Below are 12568 nucleotides of genomic sequence, written 5' to 3'. Positions count from 1 at the left end.
TATAATACTATATTTGTGAGCTCTAACTATAATTTTCTTCTTCATAGTGAAAGCCTGTATACTCTTAAATAAACTTTTTAAACCTTTCAAAAATACATTTCCCTTTATTCATCTAGAAATTAAATCTATAATTTAAATATTGAGTATTTTTTGGAAATCTAGATTTTAGTTAGCTATCTATAGACACTTCAGAAAATGGTTGTTATAATAATACTATATAATTTATAAATGTGTTTTTAAAATTATTTAGATATAATATTTCTACATAATAACAATATATGAGGGTCTGATAATTTACAAAGCAAGTCCAAATAAAAAATGACTTAGATGCTTAAATTATTCAATATTATTGTCCAGTCAAGGATAAAAAGGGCATTTTATAGACCTAATATCACTAGCAAGGCAAGAAATGTTTTTCACAGCTTAATTTCTAATATTTTTGAAAGAATATTATTTCTAGTGTATTTAGTAGACCTTTTCAACAAATATGGCTATTTTGTTCCTTCTCATTCTATAATTTAGCATGCTTAGGTTAAACTCGCTTTGATATACTGATGTCTCCCCCATTTACCTTAAATATTAGCATTTGTTCATGATATTTTATTAGTATCAGTATGGATTTGGGTGAACTTTGTAAAACTTTTGTTAGCACCTATTAACTTTTAGCCCATACCTAGGAATCTATTCAGGCATTTATTTCTTTATGAATGTATAGTGGAAGATATACTCATCAATGTGACTTTGCTTTGAAAAAATCATAAAAATTATTTAATGATAAAGATCAGATAGCATATTCATGAATGAAGCCAGTTAACCTTGTAATCAAGTTATTGATTTAAAAGAAATAACAAAAGATTGTCATAGAAACCATTAATTATAAAAAGGTTATTCGGTAACTCAAAAATTCCATTGATTACAGGTAGGAGTAGTCAGATATGTTATAGGATATAAAGTCCATTCTTGATCACACAATGTTTAACTCTTAGATGTTTTAATACAAGTGATTATTTTCCAAGGGAATATATAGCAGCAGTATAATAAATTATTTTATATAATGAAGTAAAAATTTCAACCAAATCATCTTACAAAATAATCAATAAGTCTTTATTATCTTATTAGAAATATAAAACAAGAAGTTATTAATACATAGTTTTCATATAGCATAAAATCATTTATATATTCTATGTAATACTAAGGAAATATGATCTCACGCTTAGAGAAGGGATTCATTTTATTAATAATGTATCCACTTTTCAAAAATAGATTACTCATATCATCCAGTCAGAGATTTGATGTTATAAGCACTAAACATTACTTAGAGTCCTAGGAAAGTAAGGGAAGCCCTCCTGTGTTGTTGACTTAATTGCTCAGGATCATGATCTAAGTGAAGTCTTTGGAAGGAAAGAGAGAAGATGGAATGGACATGAAGGGCTGAGTGCACACTAGGTTGAATGTTTCCACACTGCTGACTCCCAGTAGTGTTTTTCAAAGACTTTTCTTCCCTCGGGGTGTTTTTTGTTTGTTTGTTTTGGTTTTAATTTTTTTAAAGTTTTTAAGAGAAATGTAGAATTAAGTCATGGGTTTGGACATTTTTACTGAAGTACTTGTTCTCATATGACAAAATGTAAGACACAATCCTTTGGGAAATTTGTAATAAAATAAAAACAAAAAAAATGCAGCTCTCTGGTCAGTGACTCGCAAATGCTTACCTTGCCAACCAGGGAACTCACTCCCAGTATGGGGAGTGTCCAGGCCACTGTGATGTCTGCCCCTTAGCCAGTACCTATTCCTGAATTGGGAAGAGGATTGGATTAAATGAATCAAAGCTCCTGGCTAACATAGAGTCAAGGAGCCTAAAATCTGAAAAGACTTAAAACCTAAAAACCAATGCAAATTCTTAGTTTCTAAGATCTTTTGATTCCTACCTATACAGTCACTTTTGACTACATTATAGAAATGAAATTGTTCTCCTCTTTTTTTTTTTTTTTTGGCTTATAAACAATAGAAATCTATTTTTCACAGTCTGGAGGCTGCAAGTGCAAGATCAGGGTGCCAGCATGGTCAGGTTTGGCTCTAGTGAGAGCCCTCTTCTGGGTTGTAGACTATAGACTTTTTATGCTTTCACATGGCCAAGAATTTGTTCTTGAACATTTTAGAAGTAAGACATAAACATCTTCTTTTTCAATCAAATTAAGCCAAGCTCTAAGATCCTAGCCTAAGCTAAAACATAAGCAATTTAATTGGAGTAGTTTTTCAGTGTACTACTATCTACAGTTGTACAGAAATCCAAAGGCATCACAGAAGCCTAGAAAGGAGGAAATAGCTTCATGTCCAGCCTGCTATGGTCACTGCTGAGATCCTTACAGTCCGAGTGTCCCAACTGAAGTCAGGTGGCTCCATTTCCTAAGGGTCTTGGGCAAGGACTGCCAGAGCCTCCACTCTTCACGTGCAGGTTCACCAACAGCTAAATACCAGGCTCAGACCCCACTCCATTCGTGGGGAAGCCAGCCATCTCCCACTCAAGTGGACTGACAGATCTCTAACGAATTCCCTAGCTCTGTCTCCGCCTGACGTCAACACTTCCACACTAGGAAGATTATTTTTACCTTTAAGACTCCTTGAAGAGTTCTAAAAAACAACCAACCAAAAAAATGTTACATCCTCCCTGAAGGATGGGGGTTGCTTATGGTGGGGAATTAGCAGGGTTAGGTGATATGTTGATGGGTGACATGAGAAAGTCAAACTAACAGAAGGTCCATATGGATCTCTCTTTCCAAGAACGAGGAGAGGTAAATAATGCGCTTTCTTTCTCTTCTAGTTGGTCAATAGTAGCAAAAAAAAAAAAAAAAAAAAAAAAAAAGCACTAAACAGTGTTTTTATTCATCATGCCCTATTACTCCTCTACAGGTAATCCCCATGACCAGCCCATGGGTCCATTCATTCAGCATGTACTGAGTTCTGAGATGCACGGCACTGTTCTGGGCTTTGAGGGTACAGCAGAGAGCGAGACATATACACACAGCACAGTCTTTCCCGGGTATCCATGGGGGATTGGTTCCAGGACCCCCCACAGATACCAAAATACATGGATTCTCAAGTCCATGATATAAATTGGTATAGTATTTGAATATAACCCACGCACATCCTGCCTCCTATACTTTAAATCACCTCTAATATAATACCTCGTACAATGTAAATGTTATGTAAATAGTTGTTATACCATATTGTTTAGGAGATAATGACAGGAAAAAAGTGTATATGTGTTCAGTACAGACACAATTTCACACACACACACATGCACACACATTTTCATCCATGGTTGCTTGAAATGTGGAACCCGTGGGTACTAAGTGCAGACTATATTTCGCCTTCATCAAGATTATAGTCCAGTGGGTGTGTCAGGAAGTAAAGAAGGAAAACAAATCATTGTAAATTGTGATAAGTGCCTTGGTGCCATAGTACAAGTGGGAGGAACAAGTTTAGACAGTATTCAAAGAAGGCTACCAGGAAGTGGTTTTTAAGCAATAGCTCGAAGGCTGGGAAGTTAGCCACATAGCAACTGGCAGATAACTTTCCAGGGAGTGGTAGCAGGTAACAGCAGGCCCCAAAGAGGGAAAGGATTTGGCTGGATTGAGGGACAGAGAACAGGTCAGCATAGCTTGAGCCTAGTGAGGAATTGGAAGAGAAATATACCATGAGGAGGCTGGGAAGGAAGGCTGGAGCCATCAGGACACTGGAGATTATAAAGAAGAGTATGAATTTTCTTCAAGTCCCTGCAAGATTTTAAGTAAGAAAATTGTGGATCCAGATTTACATTTTTAAAGGTCACTCTATCTGCCATGTGGAGAATGGGGTGGAGAGAAGTGGTGGGAAGTATACATGGTAGGATATGTACCACATGGGGAGAGTCCTGTAAATCAGAGTGGACTCTCCTGTCACTTGCTCCTAGTCTTCCCACTGCTGCAGTCCACGTACCTCCAGGCCCTTCCACCTACCCCAAGGTGAAGGTGACCGCCAATCTCAGCAGGAAGGGAAAGGAAGGAGCTGGTTCAGGGTTCAGGGTTGGTGTGAAAACATCACCTCTGCATCATTGTGCTGACCTGTTTCTCCCCTCAAATGCTGTTCGGTGCCGATAGTGAGTTGGACTATGTTGTTTTTGCCCATTGGGGTCAGAGATAAGAAGAAATTGGCATTTTACCAGCTCTTTCCAGTTATTCAGGCTGAATCCAGTTTCTGATATTTAAGGACTCCTTTTGGCAAAAAAAGAAAAGAATTCCCTATCTTCCCTACTAAATCACATCAACAAATATCTGTTAAAAGTTCGTTACATTTTAGGTTATTGTGTGAGCTTTTCCAAGATGTAGTGAGAAATCATGATTTTATTCTTGGACCAAACTCTTCTTACAACTCCAAATAGCTGCCACTCCAAATATGAATTAGTCATTTATTTTACAAACACACATGGAATATTTATGAATTATTAACTCCATGACAACCTTAAGATGAAGGTTCTATTGTGCAGAAACTGAGACACACCAAAGGCTCATAAGCAGAATTCAGACCATGTGACCTGTCTCCAAAATCTGTGCTCTTAACTCCTGTATTTTGTTACCTCTCCACTGAAAAATTCTGTTGACGAGAAGGCACTGACTCACTAACCAGTCTTTCTTTCTTCTTTTAAACTTTAATTTCCAAATTCACTCACTTGGCCTTCATAGAGAAATTCTACACAGCTCCAATGTGGTTTGGATATGAGTATCAAATGCTAATGGTGACTTTTTGTTTGTTTGTTTCAAAGGATTATTGGGACTTTGCAAAACTCCGCTGAGTTTTCAGAAGCCTTTCACTGTCGCAAGAATTCATACATGAATCCAGAAAAGAAATGCCGGATCTGGTGATCTTTGGAAGAAGCACTGCAGCCCTTGGCTAGACTTGCCAACACCACAGAAATGGGGAACTCTCTAGCAGGGAGAAAATGGGCCCTGGGAGTCAGGAATTGACTTGGGGTAATTAATAGAGATGTGAGCATTATAATACAAATGAAGTTAGATTATTCTAGAAAGGCTGTGGAGGGAGAAAGAGGGTCTAAGGTCTATTAATCACTTGTCACTGTGTAAATAATGCTTAATTCTAAAGATAATATTACTGTTCATTTCTGTTTCCTTTATGGTCTGCCAGTTTGATGTTGTCCCTAGAAAATAATGTTAACCACTTGAGGTTAACAATGGGATTAGTGAAAATTAGTGAAATCCACTGGGATTTCTAATCCAAATTAGAAAGAAGATGTTGAAGAATACGGTTGAGCACCTGAAGCACAGTGGTGAAGTTAGTTTAAAACATATTGCCTGAGTACTTGTTTTTACTTTTGTTTGTAACCATTTATACTCCTTCAAAACCCTTCCAAAGGATTCTTATACACATTGGGGCCTTGGGGATTATATAGTTTTAAACTCAGTTTACCATGCATCAGTTATTCATTCTGTGATTATTTTATTTTAAGTACTCTTAGGGCAAAAATGAAGATCTAAAATTGTTTTTTGTTGTCCCCACCTTCACTAATATTGAGATTCTTGAGGCCCACTATAATTTTCTAAGCAATTTCTTGTTCTCTATCAAAACTTGGTCTTTTTAAAAGATTTATAGTAATGTACAAATAATAATTTTTATATTTAATTATTAACTACATTTATGACTAAGTAACTATTAGAGGTAGTCATTAAATATTGAAGTTTCAGACCAAGATAAACAGTTAGGAACCAAGATCTGTTAAGTGGTATACAGATGAAAATTTGAGACTTTTTAAACTTACAAATCATATTGATGAAAAGCTTTAAGCACAAATTTTGGGGTAAAAATTGCCATAGGACAGTTGTCTAGAGATTTGTAATACTTGTGGTTTATAAGCAAGACTTTCAAAATTCAGTCTGTCCTTGAGGGTGTCTTATAAAGGGAAAAACCACACCTGTGTAGCTCTGTGTCTCCTATCTTTTCAGGTTTGTCATCTGCTGGAAATATTTTCATAATAAATTAAAATTGTGAGCCCATTACTCAGTAAACCTTTGTGCCAGCTATCTAGCTTTAGAAAGTGCATTTCTGAATAGAAATGGGAGGCCTCCAATGGACCTGCTTCTAGAATTCTAAGTGATGTAGAATTCTGGAAGGGCACTGTCTAGTCCCTGATAGGAGTTTATCTCTTGAGGTTTCTATGTTCCTCTCTTTTCCTGTTCTGTTGGCTTGTTTAGTTCATTTCATTACCTAATTAATATGTTACAAAAGAGGGATACTTCCAAAATCCTTATTTTTCCTAACAAAAGATGAAAGTGAGGGAACTTCTATCCAAATTATGGACATTAGTTTTCCTCCCTCTTTAAAAATGCCCATTTGCCTTTTTTAAAAGTTATAGAAGTATTATAACATATATACAAAAAATTATATAAAGCATAAGTGTACAGCTCAATGAACTTAATCCAACTGAACATAGCCCTGTAGCCAGCACCTATAAGAAATAGAACATTACTAGTGCCCTAGAAGCCCCCCCCCCTTTTCACTTCATTCTTCCAAGGACAACTACTATCCTGACTCCTAATATCATACACTAGCTTTGCCTGTGTTTGTCTTTTATATAAATAGAAACAATCAGTCTGTATTCTTTTGTGCCTGGCTTATTTCTCTCAGACTTACATTTGTGAGATTCATCTACATTGTTGCATTGATTGTGGATGTTTCATTCTCATTCCAGAATAATATTCTATTGTGTGACTATATTACAATTCATCCATCCTATTGCTGATGGGCACTTGAGAAGTTTCCAGTTTGACGCTATTGCAAATAGTGCAGCTATGGATATGCTTACATACTGCCATCCTTACCTGAGCCTTTCATGAACTTATTTCCTCCAGTCCTTACGGAAAGTTTTATAAATATTGAAAATATATTTTCAGACTAACTATGGATATCCTTACCTTTTCCCCCTTTATCACTACCACCGTTACCATGGATAATTCAAGGTACCTTTATATCTATATTTTCTTAAAATAACCTTAAAGCATACCTAAGTGATATTTCTAGTTGGAGTGATAGGAGATTCCAGCTCTAATAAAATAACTATCTCTAAGCTATTTTATTTCAATCCTGTCAGAGCAGGTGAAGAGCCAGAAGTGAAGAGTGACTAGTACAAATTATAAAAAGCCACCAGACTCCAGCTGTTAGCTCTTTAAAACATCAGGCTTCCATCCCGATGGAGGAATAACTGTCCAGTGCCTAGATGCCTTCTCTATATAAATACAAGATTTTCTGGGGCAAAGGGATAGATCAAAGTTAGAATAGCAGTACATCCCTATCCCTCACACATGCAGACATCGTCAAGTGTACATGGTACTTTTGTTGAGCTATATGGGAGCCTTCTGATCTCTCTCATTTGAGAGTTGTCACATCAGATAAGACATATCTCTGATCCCACATGTACATCCAAGTTCACCATGGCCGAATTCTGGTTAAAGAAAGTTTAGGAGGATTGGGAGCTGATGTAACTCAGGAATGAGGGTAGGAAGAAGCTCTTGGTGATACCTGTTGGTAAGGAGTCCACCTCCATACCACAATGCCCACATGAATTCCAGGTGCAAGGTGGAAAGGATGCTATCCTGAGAGAAGAGTCCTTGTTCTAGTCCTATTCTGCCATGACTGACAAGGTAACCTTGGGCATTTGCCTATATTCTTTTGAGCCTCTGCCTCTGCCCCTAAACAAAAGGGAATTAGATTCTATCAGTAGCTCTCAGCAAGAGTAGGAGTATGTGTCCAATGCTTCTTTACTCTTAATCCATCCCCCAGTTAAGAACCAATGAGCAAAATAATCCCCAAACTCCCATTTAAATGCCTGAATTCAATTAGAACACATTTTAGTCCAAAGAACAAGGACCAAAGTTTCATTGAGTTTGAATCTGTGCTGCTGTTAATGTTAAGCATTTAGATGGGGCAAAAGCTTGCTAATTTTCTCAAAAGCATTTATCACTTCTGTTGCCACAGATGGAATTCTCAAAGTAGAAGATATCTTTGGAAAGAAAATAAAATACCACTCTGTCAGAGAAAGATAATCAGAAATTTTTCTTAGTTTCCAGTGGCAAAAATACAAAAGAAAAACACTTTTTATACTAACTGACTCTGTCCCAAACCCCCAGCCCCCATGTAAACCTCCACTCCATTTAGTTGCTCAGGCCAGAGTGCAGTGGTGCTATCACAGTTCATAAAACCTCAAACTCTAGAGCTCAAGCAATTCTCCCACCTCAGCCTCCTGAGTAGCTAGGACTATGGGCATGCACCACCACACCCAGCTAATTTGTTTTTATTTTTTGTAGAGATAGGGTCTCACTATGTTACCCAGATGGTCTCAAACTCATGGCCTCAAGCAATCCTCCTGCCTCTGCCTCCCAAAGTGCTGGGATTACAGGAGTGAGCCACTATGCCCAGCCTTCATTTATATCATGAAAAATGTTAAGACTAAATGGAGCTTTTATCTCTGTAATCTTACACTTCTTGCTGTCTTCAAATTGAATCTTTTAAAAATCAATGACATAAACTATTTAACCAATATTTTCTTGTTTCAGCATCCCTCCTACCAGAGAGCACCATCATTTTCTGATTGGATTTGTTTTCAAAAGTTAAGTGAAATGGTTGCCAAATGTTGTAGGGAGTCACTAGCATAATCAGATGACTTAGGTGAAGTCAGAAGTGTCTTCAGGCACTGTCCCTAGGTGTCTAGGCTGAAGAGCATCGCCACTGGGTTGATCAGGTGAAGGAGGAGTCATAGCTGACTGGTGTCAAAATGGCACATGTTTATTGCATTCTAATATTTTCTCTAACAATGTTTTCTTAATGTCAACTCCTTTTATTTTGCATTTTCTCTAAAACAGTGAAAAATACTACTTTCATTTTTAACCTCATTACCAAAATGTGCTTACATTTTGTTTGACAAAACAGATCTTCTCAGTTGTGCAAAGGAGGGCCTCCTGGCAGAAAAGTAAGCATTGGCTCTTGCCAGAAATAATAATGGGCCAGCTTGGCAGGTGTAGAAAGATTGGAAAGTCTAGTGTTTGTGATAAATTTTTATACTCCTGGATTTCCTTTCTACCCAGAAACTAACAATTTCTGCAATTATCAGGCATATTAACATCTTATTGTGTTCTTATAAATATACTTGATATCATCTTCAATCTGATCAGCTCAAGTTATAATACATTCTATAAATTTAGTCTGTATCTGGGAAGACACAAATGAAGTCAAGTACCTGGATTATTGTTTACCTAGGTGTAAATCCTTAACATATACTATGAATGCTCTATGTTCTCTGAAATATGGCTGTTAAAGATATAATGCTAAGATCTTCATTGCAGCTTTATAATACCAAAGAAATGGGCATAAAAATGCTAAATGGCAGAAAATGTTTAGATTTATTAAATGAAAATACAAAAAAAGACACAATGTTGAATATGCATTATAATTTCAACTATGTTAAAATATTGTTGCATGGAAAAAGAAGTGGGAGAATATATGTGAAAAATTAACCAGGAATATCTCTGGGTGGTTAGTATTGTGATTCCTTTTTTTTTTTTTTTTTTTTTTTTTTTGGTGGTTTTCTACATTTTAAGTTTTTCTGTAATGGCAAATTTTACTCTTAAAAACTCATTTTCAAAATGTTATTTGTAATAAAAAAGGAAGAGAATATGGAAGGGAGCAGAATGAGGGGGGAAAAATACTGACCCAAAAAGAGAAATATAATAGAAATTAAATTGAATTTAAGGCTTGCTAATTAACTAAAGGAGCTATTCAATTTGTTGTCTCAGGCAATTTAGAGCCAAAGATCCTGGTGCAGATTTTGGTCAGGAGCCTCCAGCCCCGAGGACTGGTCAGATCTCAGTTTATGAGGTGACTTTGACTCATACTGCTTAACACAGAAAAGTTGGTGGACCTCCCTCTGTCTGTGTTTAAAGTGGCTTGTGAGAACAAAGCATATGGTCTAGAGAGTTTGGGGTTTTTTCTTTTTCTAAAAATGCTAAAGGGTTGAATGATCCAGCTACACTCTCCAACCTGGTATTCCCTCCAGACAAAACCCTAGCATTTGCCAAACCCTAACCAAGATTGAGGATACAGAAGCCAATAGATTATGTAGTGATCAGACTTAAATGCTTCCCTGGTAGGCACCACAATTTACCTGGTGGTTAGATGCTAAAATTTAGAGGTTGAATAAGGAAGAAACAGAAGGATACAGCTAATCCCAAGTGACTCATTGTTTATATATGCTTATATTTGTTGAGACTTTAATTGCAAATGTGAAAATCAAACTCATGTTAGTTCAGCCAAAACTGGAGATTTTGTTGATCCACGCAACCAAATTTGGGGCGGGTATGAGTAACTAGCCCTTCTTTTCGTGTATCTACTGTATTATCACAGACTGGCTTTCTGAAAATAAAGCCATGATGGTCAACCTCAATCATGCTCAAAGATTCTCCACTTCCTCCCCAGGGGAAAGGCAGACTCCTAATTGAAGTACACATTTGGCAAATCCCAGGAAAAAACCTATTGGCTCATTTTGGAAATATGCCCACCCCTGTGGATAGTGCATGGGGAAAGGGGGAGGTTGTAGAAATCATGATCTTTGATCTCCTGTGGAGCCAAAGGAGGGCAGTTTCCCAAAAGCAGAAAAGCAACATTCCTAGAAGAGTAAAGAAAAGAAAGAGACATCCTAAACACCAGCAATACTACATAATAACCTGTGAAGTTAATGTTAGTAACCCCATTTTACAGATGGTGAATTTCAGTTTGAGAGGTTAACTGATTTGCCCAAATTCATGGAGTTAGTAAGTGACAAGACCAGGGACCAAACCAAATTATGTTGAAGTCCGAAGAGTAAATTTACTATATCTATGTAAATTTACTATTAAATCTCTCTATATCACTATAAAATGCATTTTAGCCTATCAAAATCAAATTATTAGTTTTAGCTAATAATTCCCAAAACATATATCTTTTAAGAAAAATTAATGAAAAACCATATGTTTTCTAATTTCTTTATTACTTATATAGGCCTTTGTTATTTTTTGAAGAACAGTATTTTAAACAATTATGAAAATAAACTGTGTTCAAGATACTTTAGTACACATATAGCAATAACATTCATCAGGTGTTGGGTAGATGGGAGGAGGAAGGGGCAGCATCTGGGGGATGAACATGCTTGAAGCTCTGACTCGAGTGGGACAAAGGCAATATATGTAACCTAAATATTTGTACCCCCATAATATGCTGAAATTAAAAAAGAAAATTAAAAAATTAAAACAATTTTTTAAAAAAGATACTATGTTAAAAACAAAAATAAACGTTAGAAAAGAAAAACAAGATAAAGCAATATTTTTTGCTTGACACTGCACTTGCCCACTGTATCCATTCACTTCTACATCTTAAGTTGCATTTGCCAATATGGATGGGATTTTGACAAGTAACTAAGGAGGTAAGGAAATATTTTGGCTTAAGGATACCTTGCATACAAAAACAAATGAGTAAGAACTCCACAATTGCTCCATAGCTGGGCTAACTCTGGAAGAACACAGCAAAGGGGAGTAGGCACTCGAGTCTGTTGACACAGCTATTTGTTATTCACAGTTGGCTTTTGATACATCTTGTGTCATACCAAGAAAAGCCTTCCTTCTTTATTTGAGCATCTCAAAGTTCATTCATCGTCATTCCACTTCGAAAGATGCCTTGTGCGTTTCTTGGCATTTCCTAGAATTTGTGTGATAAGGATAATGTTTCATTCTATTCCTGGGAATTTAGAACTCTACTCTTATTCCAATCCTGTTGCTAATTCATTGCATTGAGCAAATAACTAATTTATCTGCATTTCCATTATCTCAGAATTAAAATCACAGTTAGGATCGATGCCATCTCAAAACCAGAAGGCAGGCAGATAGAATTTTGCAAACCACACTCATTGAAAATGGCAAAAGATATTAGAGTGCACAGGAACTAAAAGCACAGTGTCATGGAAAAATCTGAATCCAGAAAGAGCCAGATAGACTCAGGGACTTTCAAGATCAAAGTAAAGACCAACCAAATGGCTATACGGTAAGCATTTGGCTTCTCTAAGCCTCAATTTCCTCCTCTTACAAAATCATAATCACATGCCCTTCTCTAGGAAGGATACTGTACCAGTTGCCAACAAGTTATATTTTCAAGTGCATTGAAATTTAATAACTCAATTGTTACGACTGACTTTTCCCTGGCTCTAATTAAACTGTGTGGGTCTTTAAAAATATAAGGGCTTTTGGCTAAAAGACCAGAATTTTGTTTTTTCTTTTTACCATATTGTCTTTCATGTTGCTTACTTAGGCAAGTCACTAGCTTGATCCCTTTTGAATTATTTTTCTCACCAGATACCCTTGAAACAGAAAAGGCACAAAAAGTTCAATCCTTTTAATAGTAAGGGATTTCTTCAAATGTTAAAAAAGCAAAAGCCAGAATATATTCCAAACAAAATTGAAATTTTCGGCAAAATGACAATTTGGGAAAAAATAGTTTAGAG

At 36.3% G+C, this 12568-nt stretch overlaps 1 protein-coding gene across 6 annotated transcripts in view; it reads left to right on the top strand.

The window, feature by feature from the left end:
* MME (membrane metalloendopeptidase) overlaps window positions 1-10483 on the top strand; it is a 129536-nt gene extending 119053 nt beyond the window's left edge. For all 6 annotated transcript variants that reach the window (XM_012774378.3, XM_076004497.1, XM_012774372.3 and 3 more), the window contains one exon: window positions 4799-10483. In XM_012774378.3, the coding sequence (XP_012629832.1) occupies window positions 4799-4898 (100 nt within the window). In that variant the 3' untranslated portion in view covers window positions 4899-10483. The remainder of the gene's footprint in view (window positions 1-4798) is intronic.
* The last annotated feature ends 2085 nt before the right edge of the window (window positions 10484-12568 follow it).

The sequence above is a fragment of the Microcebus murinus genome, chromosome 1 (genome assembly GCF_040939455.1).
Source record: "Microcebus murinus isolate Inina chromosome 1, M.murinus_Inina_mat1.0, whole genome shotgun sequence".
Taxonomy (NCBI): Eukaryota; Metazoa; Chordata; class Mammalia; order Primates; family Cheirogaleidae; genus Microcebus; species Microcebus murinus.
This window is presented reverse-complemented; position numbering and strand designations above follow the sequence as displayed.